We start from the raw sequence: 21,838 nt of genomic DNA on the forward strand, positions 1-21,838 counted from the left end.
AGCCCTGGCTCCTGTGTTTAACACACACACAGGGACGTCGGCCCAGCGCCGGGCCGGGGTGGAAAATAAGGTTTTAATAGCTTTTGGGCCGAGCCGGGTTTGAGTGTCGCCGCTCACATGATGCTCCACATTTAAACACCTTTTTATTTGTGTTCACACTGAGCAGGTTCATGCAGCTATAAACTCTGAGACACTGAGCGCTGACCGTCCTCCAAGTCATTTCTCCTGCCGTGACTCTCGGCGTGGACTCACCCTTCCTGTTCTGCTTGGTGACAGGAATTTTGTCTCCACCGGGCTTCAGGTTGTAGGATTTGACGACGCCCATCTCCTCCTGGAACACCTGCAGCACGCACGCGCACGCACACACACACACACACACACACACACACACACACACACACACACACACACACACACACACACACACACACACACACACACACACACACACGGGTTATGATTATAGAAGAATTTAACCCTTAAAGGACTTCTGGAACTTTGTGATGTCACAACAAAGCAGTCACCAAGCCCCGCCCACCTGGACCCACCATCCAAACCTTGCAGGATTTGGTTTCTCTGAGTGTTTTTACCTGAAATCTGCTTTATTTTTATTGGATCACTCAGAAAACAGTCAGCCAATCAGAAGATAGACTCAGAGCCTCCTCTCTTCTGATTGGCTCACCAAATAAAACACAGAAGAAGAAGAAAACGCAAGAGCTTTAAAATCAATTCTAAACCGGACAGGGAGCCAGTGAAGAGGAGCCAGGCCGACATGATGGGGATTTAATTAGTTATTTGATGCTATAAACCGGGAGTCAGACGTCATGATTGACAGCTGTGATTGACTCGTGATAGGGTGGAGCAGGCGTATGGGCGGGACCTCCACTTCCTGTTCCCTACAGCGCAGAATCCGGCTTTAAATGACGTCACCGGTGCAACATGGCAGCGCTCGTGCGCGGGAGATTCTGGCTTCATTTTTGAACAGTGACAGGAAGTGGAGACGTGTCGGCCATCTTTATCTACAATCAACACATTATGGTATTTTAATAAACTCTGGGTTTAAGTATAGAAAGGTGTGTGTGTGTGTGTGTGTGTGTGTGTGTGTGTGTGGACACTGCAGGGTATAAATACAGTGAAGGTTACACAGTGATGAACAAACACACAGAGAAAATATTGGGAGTGACAGCTGGTGGTGGGAGCTCCAGACGTGACGGACAGAGAGGGGTCCAGTGTTGGCGGGTCAGCGGGTTCGTCAGCACCGCGGTGGTGTGACTGTGACCGGCCTATAGCTCACGGTCGGCTCACACACTGGGGTGAAATAACACCTCCACTCAGGCCTTTACATAATGCTGCTGCCCACATATGTTCCTGCTTCATGCATAACCCCCCCCCCCCCCACACACACACACACACACACACACACACACACACACACACACACGCTGCACAAAGCTCCCATTATATGTGGTTACTCTGCTCAGGAGCAGCGAGCTCAGAAACCTGCTGATGTCACGTCATGTAACGCTGAGGGCGAGGAGCTGAGTCATGTTTCAGATCATTACTGAGCAGCTTCTTCTCACACTGCAACTCACCACTTCATTTAACTACAAATTAAAACACATCGCTGACACACAGATAATGTCCTGAAGTGGCTGATAAAGAGTCGTTAATTATCGTCTGAACAAAAGCAGTTTTACAAAACGTAGCTTGAATAAAATACAATATATTTAAATCAGGGAACTTATTGATTTAAAGAATAAATCTTTATTAATCTGATATTTGATGGCAGCTTTGGAAAGTTGTCATCCCGCCCCAAACATGGTCATTACTTCCTGTTAATCGCTTTGTGAGAACATGTAAGATATTTGGAGCCACACCCCTCGTACCGACTGAAACTCTGACTCCTGATGGATAAAACAAACATCAGATCCAGACTTATTGATCCGGATCACGGCCTGGTCTAAATAAAGCTGCACAGCAGAGAGAGCTGACTGTCAGCAAGTCATGCACGACATGCCGAGACACTTTAATCATGACATCTGTGGAGTGTGTGTGTGTGTGTGTGTGTTGTCCCTGTAGAGTTTTTAAATGTACTCATATCCTTCTCACATCTGTGATCAATAAAAACCAATAAAGTCATTATTTACAGTTTTATTTGAACAGCTGATCACTCAGACTGACACACTACAGCTGTTTCTTTTTCCCTTCACGATTTTAAACAAGAGGAAGTAGAATCGCCGCCTCGTGGTCGTTTGCCTCCGCTGCTCAGACTGCTTTCAGATTAAATATAAATATTATTTAATATATATATATATATATTAACCCTTTGTGTGAAAGTTTGTCTTCGTTGCTGTGTGAAGAGTTATGGTTAAAAAGCCTTTCATGTTTCCTCGAGTCTTGTGCCAAATGTGAAGGCCAAAACTGTGTTTAGCGAGGTCACTGTGAACTTGACCTTTGACCTTTGGCCACCAAAATGTAATCAGTTCGTCCTTGAATGAATGAATGTTTGTGCCAAATTTGAAGAAGTTTCGTCAGGGTGTTTCTGAGATATCGTGTCCATGACAACGGGACGCCCCGAGAACAAAATGGCAGTAACTCCTGCAGCTTTACTGTCAGTGCAGTTTTTCTCACCTGGAAGGTGAGGTAGAAATCCTCCTCCACGTTCCCCTCGTAGCTCAGCAGCTCTCCCAACCCGTGAGCCAGCTCCTGCAGACACACACAGGACGCAGCATCAGATCTGTCGGAGCAACTGGCAGCAGGAAGTTACAGACAGAAGACGTCCGTCCCCTGGTGTCGCAGCCAAAGCTCCTCTTCACACACTCACAGCTGAAGGTGAGGAACTTTAAACAACCTCCACAAGAGCTGGACGGGTGTGTGTCTTCATCTTCATCATCATCATCATCATCATCATCATCACCTGTTCATTCATTCATTAACATTTCTCTCTTCGCAGCACATCTGTGTTAGTGAACGCAACTTCTCAGATTAAACTTCATTCTGTAAATCCTGATTTAAAGTTTTCTTAAATATCCATCCATTCATCCATTCATCCATTCATCCACTGTTTATTCCCTGTTCGTCTAACTGCACTGTTTCAGAGACCATGTGACTGCAGTGTCAAACACTCTGTTACTGGATCAGATTCATGTTTGAATGGAGCTTGTTCGTTAGCAGTCACCAGAGTTCTGGTGCCGCTGCCAACTGCAGCTTCATATCTGGTGTCCTGCTGTTACGTAACCAGAAGGCCAGTTATAGCACCTCCTCTGTGTGTGTGTGTGTGTGTGTGTGTGTGTGTGTGTGTGTGAGGATCTTTCTCCCTCTGCTGCTGTCACACTGTGAGCTTCCTGCAGCAGGTCTCTGCAGAGTTTAAAGCCTTGCTCGAAGGCCCCTCAGTCTCTTTCAGCAACTGCATGTATGACACGGTTCATCTCTGACTGCAGCTTCTCTGTCAGTGTAAATGAAAACAGGCTCCAGCTGCTTCAACTCACAGACGTCTCTGTTCCTGTGGCTGCACAAACTGCTGCGTAACACAACCAAATAACAACACTTCACTATCATGCTCATATAAACCTCGGCACACAGGAGTCTCATAGAAAATGTAAATGTGTGTGTGTGTGCGTGTGTGTGTGTGTGCGTGTGTGTAGGCTTCACATCTGGGAACACTCAAACCACTGAAACTCAAACTTTCTAAGTCGTCGTTCGGTGTGAATTTAACCGAAACGCATCGTCTGTGGAGAAAAACCTGGACGAGTCGAGGGTTTGATGCGCATGGATCCACAGGGGGAAGAACATGGTGTACTTTACACATTATTTTAAATAATGTTTTTAAAATCAACACAGAAATCTGCATGAAAGAATATACAATGGAGAGATAGAGTAGTGTGGTAGAAGTGCAGAGCAGGATGCTGATTAAAGGGATTAACAGGGTGAAAGAGATTAAAGGTGTAACTCCGGCCCCCTCTAGTGGCCGACCAGGTGAATGCAGGTGTTGGCAGGAAAGACTCAGACATTAAAAGAGTGAGTGTGTGTGCAGGTACAGAGGATATAAAACATCGACATGCTGCTGTTAAAAAGAAGAAGAAGAAGACGTCAGAAAAATCCTACCAGAACAGCTGAGCTTCAATTCCTCACTTTAATTGACAACACGTTTGTACTGACTACTAATTAACATGAGTGTGGATGTGATTGGTTAATTGTGAGCACAGTTAGAAGAGGGTGTGCAGACTTATGCAACCACATTATTTTAGTGTGTTATCTTTATTTCCCTCCTTAAAGGACTTCAGTTTGTTTCCACTGAATCGTGCAGGTTAGAATTAAACTAAAGTTCTCTCTCTTCAGACTTCGGTCTTTGTTTCTGAGCTCGTATTTCATGGGGGGGGGGGGGGGGGGGGGGTTAAGACACCTACTGGCATGATCTGCTGCAGGTCGTCCAGGGTGGCGGTTGCCATGCCGACAAGGGCATTCTGGTCACATGGTACAGTGGGTGGAGTGAGGAGTTTCCTGCGAGGGAGGGGAAACATTCAGAAATAATTAAACTAAATTACAAGTTGCATTAAATTCGAGATAAACGTTCCTGCTGCTGCTTTTTAGACACACACACACACACACACACACACACACACACAGTCTTACCTGTAACAGTAGAGAGGGAAGTGGATGTCCAGAGCGATGCTGTTGTAAACTGCTAAGCCCATCAGCTGGACACGGAGCAGGTTAAGGACGTCACCGCTGTCAGCTGTTAGTTTCTATGTCGGTACAGATGTTTGAATTTACAGCGTCCAGATGTGAACATGAGAAAGTCTTTACTACATTCACTTTACACATAGTATAATTATTACAAACAAATAAAACCCTCACCAGGAGTCTCTAACGGCCTGTAACAGCTGACATGATGTCACAGATTGACCTACGACCTCTAACTGTCAAATCCTTTCACCAGATATCTGGTGAAAGATCTCCATAATGGCCGCCATGTTGTTTTGTTTCAGGAATCAGAAGCAACGACTGAAGGTCTGACAGGTTGACAGGTCACCTCTGAGCTAAGGCTCATGGGAAACATTCAGTATTAATTGACCGTAATAACATAATATTTGTTTTTATCTTTGTCAAAATGTTTTTGGAATCTGGATTAAAAAAACTTCAGAAACGTGATTCAGATCTGAAATAAAAGTGAAAACACAAAGTGACTCAAAGCTGGAAGAACAGAAGCTAACACAGCTTCTTCACGCAAACATGGAGCTGGAAATCCAACGTACATGGACAATTACAATGCTAACATAGCTAACGTAGCTAACGCAGCTAACGTAGCTAACGCAGCTAACGTAGACCTCAGGTTTCATTCGACAGACTGCTGAGCCACTGTGTGTGTGTGTGTGTGTGAGAGAGAGAGAGAGAGAGTGTGTGTGTGTGTGTGTGTGTGTGTGTGTGTGTGCATGTACGTGAACTCAAAAAGACCAGCCAGTCTTTTTTCTTTTATGGCAGAATGAGTGTAATGTAGATGAATGACTTCATTGTGTAATTTCAGTGTGTGTGTGTGTGTGTGTGTGTGTGTTTGTGTGTGTGTGTGTGTGTGTGTGTGTGTGGCCAGGCGACGGCGAGTTCATGTACTGAATGTCCCATCCACCTGCAATTTTTTTTCCATTTACGTCCAAAGGGCGGCGGCATGAAACACACACACACACACACACACACACACACACACAAAGTGCTCTCAGCTGCCACATGTGGTGACCATATGTGGTGTAATTGTATGTGTAGGTTGAATGTAGGTTTGTGCGTAAGTAACACACACAAATAAATCCTTTTCCACACACACACACACCACACACACACCTATACACACTCAAAAGCATCGACATGAAAATAAACATAAACTGTACAATTACCACGACCATTAAGGTCATTAAGAAGTCACACACACACACACACACACACACACACACACACACACACACACACACACACACACAGATATCAAAGGGAGTGCAACAGAAAGCATTTGGAGGCCCTCGTTTATATATCTTCACTTTATGGGACAGACATGAATCAATCTCTCTCTCTCTTTTCTACCCACTTCCTTCTGTGTGACAGACTGGTTCTTAAACTTCATGTTGCTTCATTGGTGAAAAACCCTGAAAACAACTAATATAAAGATCTTAAAGCTCCTCCAGTGTAAAGGTGTGTGTCCATGTGTAGTGTGATTATAGATCAGCTCTAGCTTCTGTATTAATACTGTGAAAGTATCAAAGCCTCAGTCCACAGAGAAATGCACACAGCCTGTATTCAGAAACTGAGCCTTAAAACCAGCCGTCAGGGCTTCTGGAACTTTGTGATGTCACAACAAAGCAGTCACCAAGCCCCGCCCACCTGGACCCACCATCCAAACCTTGCAGGATTTGGTTTCTCTGAGTGTTTTTACCTGAAATCTGCTTTATTTTTATTGGATCACTCAGAAAACAGTCAGCCAATCAGAAGAGAGGCTCAGAGCCTCCTCTCTTCTGATTGGCTCACAGACCTGTTGTTACTAGAGCTGCAGAGAGAAGCCTGAGAGAGGAGATGTAAAACTACACTGAGATGGTTTTTATATCTTCTGATGGATCAACACTTCAAATAAAACACAGAAGAAGAAGAAAATATGGAGCTTTAAAAAGACATTAACAATCAGTTTATCCGATAATGATTGATTATTTTAACCTGTCAGGTGATCTCAGGTAAAACTGAGATGTTGCCCTATAAAGCCCTTCTGTGTTGTCATGTGCACTAGCTAACCAGAATAAGATGTTTACATGTGCCGGATTCTCCAAAACTCTTATACCCAGATCTTATTTACTTCCCTCACATGTAAACCATGCTCGGCTTGTGCAGCTTTCACAAAGATTGAGACGTATGAAAAAAGGAGCACATGTAGATATTCAGGTGATTATTATTATCTCCAGGTGGTTACCTCTCAATTATCTAATTTTCCTCAATTGTTCAGCCTTGGCAAAAACTTCCCTCGACTGATGGTTTGGATGGTTTGGTGTTTGAGAGCTGCATCACCAAACAAAGCAGGGCCCTAAAAACTGCCCTGGGTCCTAAAAGCAGCAGGTTCAGTATCTGGAAGCTGGTTTTTATTAATTTGACTAAATATGATTCTGTTTGGGAAATGTGTTTTTTTTTAACCTTTTTACGTTGCGTTCATGACTCTTTTATTCCAGGTTAGCGAAGCTTCTTTCAGTTCTGCTCTTTACCGTCTGATGTCGGGAAACTGATGTTTCTTATTCCTAAATTCATTTGTGTTTAATCAAAGTCCCACACAGCCAACCTGTAGCTTCCATCGCAGGAGTCCCTCTCATCTCGCTACTTCCTGTCTCACTTTGTCTCTCTACTTCCTGTTTTCTCATCTGTGTTTGTTCCTTTGTGTAAACATCTGTTTGTCCGCCGTCTTTCCGTTCTACACCTCCCTCTGTTTTTCATTTATCTGTCTCGCTCTGCTGCTTTCACTCTTTCCCTGTTAGAACATTTTCTCTCCGGCCTCCTCCTCCTCTTCCTCCTCCTCCTCTTCCTCGCCGCAGCTCCATCTCCATAGTGACGCAACGCTGCCATGACAACCAAACAGGAACGAGGGAGATTGATAAATTAGCTCTTAGCAAAAGCACACATGGCGAACATGCATGGAACACCCAGGAGCGCGCACACACACACACACACACACACACACACACACACACACACACACACACACACACACACACACACACACACACACACACGTCCTACCTTTTCGTTTCTTTTTCGCTGTCTTGTTTTCTCCATCTGACTTTTTTTCCTTGCTCGCTCACTGTTCTAAACCAAACACACACGCACGCACGCACACACACACACACACACACACACACACACACACACACACACACACACACACACACACACACACACACACACACATACAAAATAACCTGGCAAGGAACAGGCAGCTATTAGGTTATATAACCTTTTGACAGTTCCCAGCTGGCTAGTAACTAAGGCTAAATTGCTGGATTGTTCTTTAGTCGCACACACACACACACACACACACACGCACGCATGCACGCACGCACGCACGCACACACACACGCACACGCACACACACACACACACACACACACACACACACACACACACACACAGGCAGACATATACACACATGCACATTGTCCTGAAGTGCATTTTACAAACAGCAGAGACTGCTAACGTGAAAATCGTGTTTCACACAAACGCATCATTCTGTATGAGACAAATAATAAATCAATAACATCGATCAGAAGTCGTGTCGGAGAGCGCAGACCTCCGCCGAGACCGAGGTCCAACAACACGCACCAGACTCCAGAGGAAACAATTTATACTAGATGATCCGGATCTGTCCTGATATCTAATGAGTTCTTCTCTTGCCCCTCCCCCATCCTTCCATTGAGTTTGGTGAGTATCACTTAGTGTGATCATACTGACAAACAAACAAACAAACAAACAAATAAAAACAAACACTGTTAGTGGAAACATAAACCATTTTCCCACCAACATTAGCAGGTATAAGCAGGTTTTTTTCAACGTGAGTAAAACCACAAAAAAAGTGATTGACTCCTTTTATACCACAGACAGACACACACACACACACACACACACACACACACACACACAGACACACACACACACACACACACACACCTGGACAGGTGACAGGTGTGTTTACAGTGTGTGTGCTCTGAAAGACGGAAAAGGCCATCAGGCATTACAACACCTGAGCCAAAGGAAATGGACTGATTGAATTATTATTGTTTATTATTTATTATTAACTGTTATTATTATTATTATTACCAATGAGCTAATGGACACATGAATTTCCCCGAGGGGATAAATAAAGTATCTATCATCTAAAATCCGCCTGTTCTCCCGGGTGTTGTGTTTACGTCACTGCTGAGTCATGTGACCCGGGACTGAACGCTGATTGTTCCCTTTTCCATGACGACAGAGCCTGGTGTCAGCGGGTCATAGCGTTTTCTCTTTTAACCAGTGGAAAAGGAGCCGAGGACACATCCGAGCAAGTGAACAATTAACACTAATCACAGCACATTAGCACGTTAGCATGTTAGCTTCCTGTCCACCTGACCACCCTGATCCCTCCGTACGCTGCTGAACTCTGTTCCTAAGAAATGAAGAAGAAGAACGCTGCTGATCCGACACAGGTTAAAAGAAACATAAAGCCACCCACCTGCAGGTCCTGCAGCCTGCCAGGCCGCTGAGCAGCGCACAAACAACGCACTTATCTCAATAGAAAAAATGAATATAACTGAGGCTGGAAATCAGCAGAATATAAAGATCACTTCTTGGAGACAAAGCTGCTGGAAAAAAGCCCGGACATGTTCTCTGCAGAGAGCGGCAGATCCCAGATCTGTGCACAGTGATTATTATCAGTATGTTGATACTGTCCATGAGCAGAGAAACAGTAAAGCAGAAACAGCTGATTTGAGATCAGTCTGAGTCCAAGCCGACAAACACACAGTCAGTGAGTGGCGTTCGCTAGTTCGACCAAACATCTGTATTCTGTCAGCGCGGCGGCTGCTAACAGTCAAACTCAATATTTAAAACAAAAAGACTTTTATTTTACTTTATATTCTTTAGCTTGAGATGTTTTCATTCAGAGCATCTGTCTGGAATATGAGAAGAAGAAGAAGAAGGAGGAGGGAAAAATAGCAGAGTGTCTGTTTGTGTTTGTGTGTGATCCACAAAACACCACAGAGACAAACCGCTGAAGAAATATGAATATAATGAATTTAATGAAAGAGCATTAAAATGCTAACGTGGTCTGTTTGTGCGAAACGAGCTGCTGCTCATGGAAGAAAAGTTGACGACTCCACAGACAGACTAAATGTAAAACCTCGGTTACATGTCCCAAAGCTCATTCTCCTCTTATTGAACCCAGTCTGACGCCATCACACCGAGTTATTATATTATTATAAACAGATAAACATTAAAACAACGACGCCTTCATGTTTAAATTAAAGCCACAGACTCTAAAAGACTCGGACCAATAAACACAGCGACAGGAACTGGTTGAACAACAGAGATTCATTAGAGTTCCTCGCTGCTGTCGGTTTGATGAAGGATACAGTCCCGACCAACTGGAACTCAGAGTAGTTGTCACACTTCCAACTGCTGAACCAATGGCAGCGCGAGTCCTTCATGTAGGTGAACATCCCTGAAACATGAACAGAAACATCACCCAGGATTAGATTCCTCACATTCCTGAGGGATGACAGAGAGAAGGAAGGGAGGAAAGGAGGCAAGGATGCAAGGGAGGAGGAAACAAAAGGATGAATGAAAGGAGGGAAGAGAGAAACAAACCTTATGGAAGGAAGGAAGAAAGAAGAAGGACATGAAGGACAGATGGAAAGACAAAATAAACAGAGAGAGGAGGGAAAGAAGAAAAGCATAAATCAAAGACACAAAGAAAAAAAAGAAAAATAAAACAAATGGAGGAAGGACAGAAATACCAATATTATAAATTACATTTAATTAAAGAGAGAAAAAGAAGAATTACTAAAAAATCGAATAATCTGATATCAGTTATTAAAATCCAGAGATCTATTGTTTATATTTCTATACGTCTCCCTGTTATTCTCACGTGACGAGATCTGGTCACATGGGAGACAAAAACATGGCCGACGCTGCTCCACTGAAGGCAGATGTGTGGCTGCATTTCACATTAAAGCTCCTCCAGTGTAAAGGTCTGTGTCCATGTGTAGTGTGATTATAGATCAGCTCTAGCTTCTATATTAATACTGTGAAAGTATCAAAGCCTCAGTCCACAGAGAAATGCACACAGCCTGTATTCAGAAACTGAGCCTTAAAACCAGCCGTCAGGACTTCTGGAACTTTGTGATGTCACAACAAAGCAGTCACCAAGCCCCGCCCACCTGGACCCACCATCCAAACCTTGCAGGATTTGGTTTCTCTGAGTGTTTTTACCTGAAATCTGCTTTATTTTTATTGGATCACTCAGAAAACAGTCAGCTAATCAGAAGAGAGGCTCAGAGCCTCCTCTCTTCTGATTGGCTCAGCGACCTGTTGTTACTAGAGCTCCAGAGAGAAGCCTGAGAGAGGAGATGTAAAACTACACTGAGATGGTTTTTATATCTTCTTATGGATCAACACTTCAAATAAAACACAGAAGAAGAAGAAACATGGAGCTTTAAATATAAACACTAATATTTTATTATATTCAAACTGAATCAGGACGTCGTGAATCAGAAATGAATCGATTCAGGAAATCAGTGGCGATACTCGGCCCTGATTCTCTTCATGCCCAGAGTCGACGTCTTCCAGTGTCAGTGATAAAATAAAAAAAATAACAAAAATAGAAACAGGATAATGAGCAGGTTTTTAAATAGAACAAACTGAAGAGAACAGTGAAGCGTTCTCCGCTCAGACTGAGAAACAGCAGCCGTCTGTTCTGAGCCGAGACACATCTGGACCGCTCACATCTCTGAACACCAGAAACTGACACCGCTTCACACATAAAAGAGCCTGTGTGTGTGTGTGTGTGTGTGTACACCTGCGAGTGTGTGTGTGTGTGTGTGTGTGTGTGTGTGTGTGTGTGTGTGTGAAGCAGAGCTGGGGCTTTCCCTGCGCTGCTAATGAGGGGAACACAGCTTTCGTTGAGTGTGTTGCTCTGGGCCGACGTTCCCTGGCACCGAAAACACAGACGACCGCGGAAAGATGGAGAGACGATGGAAAGAACAACCGACCAGAGGAGAGAGAGAGAGAGAGAGAGAGGGAGAGAGACAGAGAGAGAGAGAGAGACAGAGAGAGAGAGACAGAGAGACAGAGAGAGAGAGAGAGAGAGGACGCAGATGCACAGACAGACTTTTGCTTCGTTTCCATTGAAGGATTTTTTTATGCAAATTCCAGTGAACTGAACGACGGCGTTGAATCGAAACTGCAGCAAAATCTTGGAGAAATTTCTACATCAATATTGAAGTTCGGTTTTAATCCTCACATGAGTGTTTCTTGTGGTTAAAGGAAACATTGGAGCGACAGTGATGGAAACAAGGACAGAAAGTTCGCTCACATTTCACCTACATTCAAACTGGATTCGAGTCGACTCCTCGGAGCCTCAGAACGCTGCTGAATTTATTTCTCTTGATTCAATCGACCAAATATGAAAAACAGAAAACACTCCGACATCTGGAGCCACCAGTTTCAAAGTGGTGAACACACTGGTTAAATCACCACTGGAATGTGCGACCAGCTCGTTAAATCAGGCGGTTCGGCTGCTGCTCAGATTCTTATTGTCAAGAAACAATAAAAAAGATCCCAACAGACAGAGAAATGATTGTGTGAGTGGAAGTCTGATGCATTAGACGCCATTACTGTCCAAAAACAAAATGAGCAACTGTTCACATTTTTAGCTGTAAACTCAAAACGTTCCTCTTCAGCCTGGCATTCATTAAATATGGTTTTCAGTCATTAATCACTTTATTTTATTCACTTATTTTATTAAAATAATGTTCTAAATTGTATTTTATCAGTTTTTTTTATCATTAATTTTCTTTTTTTTGTTTGCTAATGTTATTGCTCCTCCTGCTGTTTAAATAAAGTTTATGTTTGCGGTTTATTCTGACTCAGAAATCCTCACTAGAGCACGAAAGGTGGATTAATCTGCTGCTGAAAATAGTTTCCTCCTTCCATTTGATAGAAACTGCAGCAGCTGTTTACAGGCGCTGCCAAGACGGCGACAGGGGAGCAGCTCACTCCGAGCTTCAGAAACCTGCGGGTGACGTCACAGAGGCGACGTCCATCTTCTCTCACAGACTACGGTCACTCGCCTGCAGGATACGAACTCATCGGGAGTCGCTTCAGGAGGAGAACGACTGAGAAGAAGTGACCCAGAGAGAGAGAGAGAGGAAATCTGAGTCCAGCCGTCGGTAACGAGAGGAGAGGAGACGGAGGAGAAGTCACAGTGAGAACTGCTCTGATCTGAAGTCAGTATCCAAAACCAACACTGACCACTTTCCTCAGCCATCTGACACCGATTCCTGCTGCACTTCGTCCACCGAGACTCCATCTAATAAAAAACTTCATCTCTATCCAATAAAAAAATCTGATTTTCTTTCCGCTTGTTTTCAATAAAATACGGCTTCACTTTCCTCCGACTTTGCATCTCTCAGGTTTTTACCAGATTCCTGTTGTTGTTGTCGGCCTCAGATTTTCCGCTCTCGTCATTCACGCTCGATCGAGGCCGTTTCATGGACGTAGTTTATAGTTCAGTAAAAACGGCCTCGGCTCAGACCGTAGGTGAGCTGATGGCTCGCGCTGTATCGTATAACGGGGCTTTGAATTCTGGGAATTTGAAGTGAGTCTCACCGTAGTCTGTGTGGAAGATCTGTCGCACCAGCAGCAGGAACCACTCCTTCGTCAGGCCGCCCATGTCTAGCCCCGCCTCCCCGACAAACGTCACCCGCAGCTTCTTCTTCAGGTCGCACCGCTTCCTCGTCAGCTGGAGGGGGAGGAGTCAAGACTAATTAATAAGATTCACCAGATTAATAACCAGATTACATGTAAGATTACTGTTTTATGTCGTTATGTTCCGTCTAATATCTACCGATAGTCAGCTGGTGAGGCATTTAGGGAACATCTGTAAACTGTAGCGTCTGCTAACAACATGCATCTCAGTGCTTTAGGGGATGTCTGTAAATTCTAGCGTCCACTGATAGTGCGAGGCGTTGAAAGGACATCTGTAAACTGTAGCGTCTACTGATAGCCTGCAGGTGAGGCATTCAGGGAACACCAGGGGACATGTGGGGGTCGTGGATGCAGTGAGGGGAAGGTTGTGTTCGTGCACTGACCTCATCCAGTGAGTCGCTGAGGAGCTGCGCTCGTCGTACTTTGATGTTGAGGAACAGAAGGTTCATGTCCACTCTCTGCCTGCGAGAAACTTTACTGACCAGGCTTTGCTGTAAAACACAAACACACATATTTCAGGTCTGATGCTTGTTATGTTCGATTGGTCCTCAGTTCATCAGCGGGCTGTTTAAGAGTTAAGGCTGGGTTATGGTTAGGGGAGGGGCTTGGAGATAAGTGTGTGTGTGTGTGTGTGTGTGTGTGTGTGTGTGTGTGTGTCTCACCCTGGCCTGACTGATCATCTGCTGCTCGGAGTCTTTCTGGATGATGGCTTTCTTCACCACCGTTGAGAGGATGAAGGGAAACTGACAGAAGGAAAATCTGAGAGATGAAAGAGACGAAATATGAAAAGTTAATAACCCTGAAAAGGTTTTTTTTTTTTTTATCTGTTTTGCTGCCATCAGTTACAAAAACATATTTTCTTTAAAGTCAGCAGAACAAAAAGAGACTTCATTCCTCACCAACTCTCAAGTGTTTTTAAAATGATATGCTTCACAGGAACGAGCAGGTTCTGAAATCTGAACCGTCCAAACCCAGAATGAAGCAGAATCCCCGGCCACAGCCTCCAGGAACTTTTCATGCCGCTCGTTTGAACTGTAAACTCTGGATCCGTTTCCTTTATCGGACGCTAACGAGCTGTGACGCGGCGTGAAACAGACTTCACGGCTTCTGAGAGCGTTTCCACGGCTGTGGAGGGAACGTTACCTCGTCCGCGCTCAGGAGGAGAAACTCCCGCCGGCTTCACGCGACGTTAACCTCAACCTCAAGACGTGGGTGGAGCCTAGTCAAGCTAATGTGTTGTAACATCTGTTAGCATTGCTGGTCCTCATTAGCAGGCGAGAGCAAAGTCACTGTTCAGCTCTTTAATAATGTAAATAAAGTGATCACGATAATGATGAAGTGAAAGTCTGATATCGTGACAGCTCGACTGAAACAAACTTCTTGTTCTTATTGTTTAGAGCTGAAATGATTAATTGATTCATTTTAGTTGATAAAACCAGATATTCATCTAAAATGTTGCTTTTCTCTGATTTGGATTATTGATCAACCAGAACAGGAAAGAAAGTCTCTGTTTTATCCTGTTAAATCCTCCAACTGTCACCTCACCTTGTTGCCAGGACACCTGATATAACCCCTCCCACTTTGCTGCTCTGCAGAGAGGTCTCAAAGAACACTGGGTAATTTCTCTGAAGTTAGTTGAAACCTAACTTTGTTCACAAGTGGAAAAACAACTTTTTTTCCTCCTAAAAATCAGAGAATATTTCCGTCAGACTGACGGAGACACTGGACAGGGAGAGAGAGACGGGGCGGTCGTCTGACCTGTTTGAGTTGCCGTAGTTCTGCCAGGTCCTGTACTCCTCCATGAAGTCGATGTGCTCAAGAGTGATGTTGTAGAAGTCGGTGAAAGGCATGATGGGAGGAGAGGAGACGCTGTTGGCTGCGTCTGAGGGGAGGAGCCCAAGAGAGAACGTCGAATAAAACAAACAAATCAAACTAAATAATATTGTACTACGTGGGTAAGGTGTGTGTGTGTGTGTGTGTGTGTGTGTGTGTGTGTGTGTGTGTGTGTGACTCACTGAAGAGGCTGAGCACTTTGGTGGCGGAGGGAATCCACCAGGAGCACTTGGCGAGAGGAGGAAGTTCGTCTGGTTCTGCAGGAAACAGACGGGTGGAGATGAACTGCAGGAGGCGCTCTACCAGCTGCCTGAAGCGCCGTGCTGACAGCCTGACAACACACACACACACACACACACACACACACACACACACACACACACACACACACAGTTAATACTGGTTCACATCAAAAGCTTGGCAGTGAAACCTGCACATACCCTGAAATATACATATGCACAGAAATAGAGCCTCACACGTGAAGGGGGAGGAAACGGCGGCGCTGGATGCAGAAACGGTTTGAGCAGAACTAAATAGAACTTGTAATTTGAAGCAGCTCGCTTGTAAATCATCACCACAAACATCAGCACGAATTCCTCCGCTTTTCTAATTCAGGCTGAGACAGAGACGTTCGGGAGCTGCTCCACATCTGCGAGCTCCGGGATCTGACGAGGTGGAGAAATGTTTAATGTGAGAATAAGATAAATTAACACGGAGACGCAGAGAGGGAAAACGCTGGACGATGGTTTAAAGACGCTCGTCTCTCTGAGTCTCTGTCACAGATCGAGTCTCTGTTGTTGCTTAAAACACACAAAGGAGTCTTTCTCTCTTTTCTTTTCAGCCTGCCATGAAAACAGAAATGAAAAGCAGCAAACAATACGTCCTCTGTTTTAAGAGGCTGCGTATTCTTTGAATCCAAATTTCATTTTACTGCAGATATGAATCAAGTTTCATTTGTCTTAAAGTTTAAAGGTCCCATATTTCATACTTTTTATTTGAAGTTTTAGATTTAAAAACCATCTCAGTGTAGTTTTACATCTCCTCTCTCAGGCTTCTTTCTGGAGCTCTAGTTACAACAATGATCCAATAATAAATATAACAGACTCCAGGTAAAAACACTGAGAGAAACCAAATCCTGCAAGGTTTGGATGGTGGGTCCAGGTGGGCGGGGCTTGGTGACTGCTTTGTTGTGACATCACAAAGTTCCAGAAGTCCTGACGGCTGGTTTTAAGGCTCAGTTTCTGAATACAGGCTGTGTGCATTTCTCTGTGGACTGAGGCTTTGATACTTTCACAGTATTAATATAGAAGCTAGAGCTGATCTATAATCACACTACACATGGACACAGACCTTTACACTGGAGGAGCTTTAACTCATAATACAGTACATGTACTTCTGACTATAAGTTGTGCAACAAGCCACGTTACAGCCTCTTTGGATCCTCATATATTTCTTTATCTGCCTCCATATAAGTTAAAGTGAGTTTCAGCAACAAATCAGCTCAGAGTCCCTGAACATGGAAATCTCATTTTATTAAATATGGGACCTTTAAATTTCACAGAATTGTGGCTCATGGAGAAAAATATAATCAGTGAGTAATCAAAACAAAGAATCTCATCCAGCATTTGATTCCAACTCGTGACAGATTTCAGAGCTGGATGCCAAACATAGATATGAATCAGAAATCCAAACGTATGGAGATCTGATACGCAGCTCTCTGAGGCTGATCAATACATCCAGCCTGAACCGGCTCCAGTAATAATTCTTATTTCAGACTGGGAGGACCTGGCACACAGTGGTGGACAGTGTGGTGCCTAAGGATATTTATGGAAACATGACTCCTCCTCCTCCTCCTCAGATTAAAGGTGGAAAATAAAGAAGATGAAACATCATATATTTGCAAAGAGAAAGTGAGTCGGAGCAAAACGTCTCCAGCCAGAGATGGAAACTCTTCAGATTTACATTCTGGTCTCACAATCAATCACCTGCAGCGAGGATGAGACCGACAGGATCCACCTACACAACCACAACTCATTCTCTCAGACGCTTCACGGTCTGTTCAGTCTACGACTCTGCGCACAGAGTCCGGTCCAGAGGAGCAACAGTGATGACAACACCAGAGAAATACAAAGATACAGAAAACGTCCCTTTGAGTTCCTGCTGCTGCTAAAGGTTTTAACTTCTGGGTCCAAAACAGAGAGAAAACAAACAATACAAAAGGTTGAGAAACACAGAAGTCAGTGATTAACACACACACACACAGACACACACACACACAGACAGACACACACACACACACAGACACACACACACACACAGACACACACACACACACACACACAGACACACACACACACACACTTACTTTTTAAGCCAGTGAACCAGGAAGTGGTGGTCGGCCTCGGACAAAGCTGCGATCTGCCTCAGCAGGTGAGCGTAGATCACGTAAGTGCTGGTGCTCGAGTACTGGGGGTTCTACACACACACACACACACACACACACACACACACACACTGTGTTATGACGTCATCATGAAAAAAACCCCTAAGAAAACAGGAACAGAGTTCAAATAAACCAAAATGATTCTTTAACTACATTAATTAACTCACACTCAAATTAATAACGACCCGAGTCTCGAGTCTTTAGGAATCTGTCACTTTCCCAACAACAAACTGAGTCTGAACTGAAGCTGCAGTCAAACAGTTGTTATTCCTCTGTTCCTTCATGACTCACTGTGACTGTGAGAACGCCAGGTTCTGACCGGTGGACTGATGTTTGGACACAATAAAATATACTAACAAATGACTTAATAAGTGAGATAATCCCAAAGAGATCCACTCGGTCTCTACAGGGTTTTACCAGAGAGAGAGACAGAATGTGGAGCCTGTAAAGGAGGGAGAGTCGTCATCAGACAGGAAACCAACAGTCCTCAACTCCAACATGACCTCACCCACTCCCTGTGTGTGTGTGTGTGTGTGTGTGTGTGTGTGTGTGTGTGTGTGTGTGGGGTTGTGTTCTCCAGAGAGTTGGAAGACGAGGCGAGTCCTCAAAGTCAAACGGGACAAAATCAGGCATTTGTGTGCGTGTGTGTGCGCACGCGTGCACGTGCATGTGTGTGTGTGCGTGCGTGCGTGCGTGGGTGGGTGTGTGTGTGTGCGTTGATGGAGCATGGAACCACAGTGGAACTACTGTAGATTCCTGCCTTTATTTGATTCTAATTCTCAAAACCATATATGGGAATCAGACGGGAAGAGAGAGAGAGAGAGAGAGAGAGAGAGAGAGAGAGAGAGGGAGAGAGGGAGAGAGAGAGAGGGAGAGAGAGAGAGATGGAGAGAGAGAGATGGAGAGAGAGAGAGAGAGAGAGAGAGAGGGAGAGAGAGAGAGAGAGGGAGAGAGATGGAGAAGGAGAGAGAGAGAGAGAGAGGGAGAGAGATGGAGAAGGAGAGAGAGAGGAGGGAGAGAGAGAGAGAGAGGAGGGAGAGAGGGAGAGAGAGAGAGGGAGAGAGAGAGAGATGGAGAGAGAGAGATGAGAGAGAGAGAGAGAGAGAGAGAGGGAGAGAGAGAGAGAGAGGGAGAGAGATGGAGAAGGAGAGAGAGAGAGGGAGAGAGATGGAGAAGGAGAGAGAGAGGGAGGGAGAGAGAGAGAGGGAGGGAGAGAGAGAGAGAGAGAGGGAGAGAGAGAGAGAGGGAGAGAGATGGAGAAGGAGAGAGAGAGAGGGAGAGAGATGAGAGAGAGAGAGAGAGAGGGAGGGAGAGAGAGAGAGAGAGGGAGAGAGAGAGAGAGAGAGAGAGAGGGAGAGAGAGAGAGAGAGGGAGAGAGAGAGAGAGAGAGAGAGAGAGAGGAGAGAGAGAGAGAGAGAGAGAGAGAGAGAGATCCAAAATAGGATCAAACAGGATCAAAGACAGATCAAGGATAAAACCCACAAACAGAAATCAAGGGTGAAATGAGAAAAAGAGAGAGAGGAGGATTAGTGACGATGAAAGAAAAAGAGAGGAGAAGAAGAAAAAAGGGTGTGAGAGAAAAAAACAAAGGAAAGACAGAATAAAAAGGGTCTTTATTCAGTTTAAATTATCTGATTATACAATAATCAGATAATTTAGGATCAAGATCAGGACCAGGACCAGGACCAGGACCAGGACCAGGACCAGGACCAGCTCTCTAAAGCCTGATCCCTGTGTGATCCTGTGTTTACTGTGACGACAGGAGACGACATGAGACACTCTGGGAGAAGAAGATAGGAGTTAGGAGCTACAGTAGGAACCATGAAACACCAGAGGATCCTATAAGACACATGTGCAATAACACATAACGTCTTAATAAGAATATAGTGTAAAAATAACAGAAAATAATCAGAAACAAAGAAAATGCATGAAGCAGTTTGTGCTACTGATGCAACTGTACATCAGGAAGCTGAAACACATAGTTCAACAGTTTAACCTACTTCCTACAGGAGAACACAGTGTCTGTTCAACACAAGTTCAAAAATAAACAGGACAATCATTTCCAGACAGCTCGTCAATATTGCGATTGGCCCGTGTCCATAAACCAGATAGAAGAGAAATAAAGGTCAGTGCGGCTGCACTGTGTGTCCCTTGGACCGTCTCACCTGAACCAGGATGAAATACGCTCGCAGGTCGTCCTTCGTCCGAGGCCTGAAGACAGAAAAACACAGGAACCTGTCAGGCAAAGCACACAGCTGAGTTTGGCTAGCTCTGACTTTGTGCTAAGCTAGTGCTAAAGCTTATAAGAGAGAGAGAGAGAGATGATACCGCCATTAATCCTTTCACTAATTAATTCCCTAAGACACTGGAGTATCACTCGTTTAGCAACCGTGTCCATGTTGCTAATGATTCTCAGTCATATAATAATAAAAGAGATATACAAGTAAAAAATAAAGTTTGGAAAAATAAAATGTGGACGATTTAATTCTAATAAAGTAAATAAAGTCTTCTCACCCTTTCCACTCCCTCAGCAGGCTGTTGATGATCCCTTTCAACACCGACTTCTGGATGTCCTGAGGCTGAACACACACACGATGAATTAGAAGGTTGAATCAACAACCCGGGATGAAAACACCGGCCATCGCATTTATCTCATCTTTTCTTAACCACAAAGGTCACTGGAGAGCACACAAGTGTTTATTAGGACGACCCGAAGCGTTTCAAGGCTGCTTTTTAAAATCACTGAGTCAACTGACCTGAAGGAACCAGGCAAAACTTGTTAAAATTGTTAAATTACGTTTTATAGAATGATTCTACAAACTCAGTTACAGACTTGATGTCGCTGGTTCAAATCTCCAACCAGAAATGTGTCATTAAGGCATCGAACGGTCAACAGATTAGGAAGCAGTTTGACGGCGTGAATGTGTCGGTAGGTGAGTTCTTGTTGTGTGGAATCACGCTTACTGTGCTGAGCAGCGCGTCGTAAACGGCGTTGACAAACTTGGCGTTGACTCCCGAGTCGTCTATGGTGTTAAATGACCCGTTCGCCTCTCGCTGGGAAAAGGAGGCGAGCAGTGAGGGAGGAAAATGAGGAAAGAAAAGGGAAGGAGAGAGCATGAGAAAAAAGGAGGAAAAATTGCCTTCCCATCGTAAAACAGTTACGGCATCTGGTGAAATTTACCTACAACACTTTTCTCACAACGGGCATTCTGCTGAGAGACGACTGTGAGTGTGTTTATGTTCCTACCTTGAAGGCAGCATTGATTTCTATGAAGGAGTCGAAAGTGGTCAGGTAAAACTCTCGGACCTCCCTCCAGTCCCCTGATTGGACGGCACGCTCCATGTCCTCCCTGGCAACACAAACACACATAAACAATGCTTAAAACACAAACCAGAACCGGCTCATTACGTAGTGTTTGTTTTCAATTCTTTAGAGAAGCAGAAGTGAGTTGGGTTTTCTTGTCTGGACTTTTTTAGCTGACAGGCTCGTAAGAGTTTGAATGTTTTCGGGTCCCAGTTCAGGGACTGGACACTCACTGAAACTCCTTGGTGGTCTTGGTGCGCAGGGGGATGATGGGGTCAGAGGGGAACGGAGCTTTGACCTCTGGAGGCAGAGTGTCGATGGAGAGGCGCTGCTTCTGACGAACATCGCTGCAGATCGGAGGCAGCTCTCTCCCTGGAAGAGAAAGACGGCAAACCACTCGTTAACTCGAGTCTCCTTCGGCGCAGGGAGCTGATTTTCATTTCAACTCTAGAGACTCAAGCGAGAGCTGCTCAAGCTCAACGGTAGAAATATTTCACACACTAACTGCAATCATCTGTACAAAAAAAATTATTGAAAAAGTTCTTTAAATAAATGTAGAGCTAGAGCAGCTCTCACACAGAGAACAATTATACAGAGTTCAGATGAAAACATCAGCTGGCTCCATAACCAGCTCATAATCAAGACTTCATGTAGTCCAGAGGATTAAGATGCTGCTTCCGGAGTTGAACCAGATCTTGAAAGGTTATTCTGTAAAATATCTTTTTGTACAAATACAAAATTAGATATTTAAAGATCCAGACAACACCCAGAACTTCAGT

At 44.4% G+C, this 21,838-nt stretch overlaps 1 protein-coding gene across 1 annotated transcript in view; it reads right to left on the reverse strand.

The window, feature by feature from the left end:
- Positions 1-21,838, reverse strand: part of hectd2 (HECT domain containing 2) — a 43,315-nt gene that overhangs the window by 9,462 nt on the left and 12,015 nt on the right. Inside the window, exons 3-18 of the mRNA XM_056395698.1 lie at positions 21,293-21,431; positions 21,003-21,105; positions 20,720-20,809; positions 20,270-20,334; positions 19,921-19,966; positions 17,678-17,787; positions 15,495-15,643; positions 15,238-15,361; positions 14,142-14,238; positions 13,863-13,970; positions 13,381-13,513; positions 10,125-10,213; positions 4,633-4,697; positions 4,407-4,500; positions 2,632-2,706; positions 253-340 (exon numbers count right to left, since the gene is read on the reverse strand). Of these exons, the coding sequence (XP_056251673.1) occupies positions 253-340; positions 2,632-2,706; positions 4,407-4,500; positions 4,633-4,697; positions 10,125-10,213; positions 13,381-13,513; positions 13,863-13,970; positions 14,142-14,238; positions 15,238-15,361; positions 15,495-15,643; positions 17,678-17,787; positions 19,921-19,966; positions 20,270-20,334; positions 20,720-20,809; positions 21,003-21,105; positions 21,293-21,431 (1,575 nt within the window). The remainder of the gene's footprint in view (positions 1-252; positions 341-2,631; positions 2,707-4,406; positions 4,501-4,632; positions 4,698-10,124; positions 10,214-13,380; positions 13,514-13,862; positions 13,971-14,141; positions 14,239-15,237; positions 15,362-15,494; positions 15,644-17,677; positions 17,788-19,920; positions 19,967-20,269; positions 20,335-20,719; positions 20,810-21,002; positions 21,106-21,292; positions 21,432-21,838) is intronic.

Source organism: Seriola aureovittata, chromosome 14 (genome assembly GCF_021018895.1).
Source record: "Seriola aureovittata isolate HTS-2021-v1 ecotype China chromosome 14, ASM2101889v1, whole genome shotgun sequence".
Taxonomy (NCBI): domain Eukaryota; kingdom Metazoa; phylum Chordata; class Actinopteri; order Carangiformes; family Carangidae; genus Seriola; species Seriola aureovittata.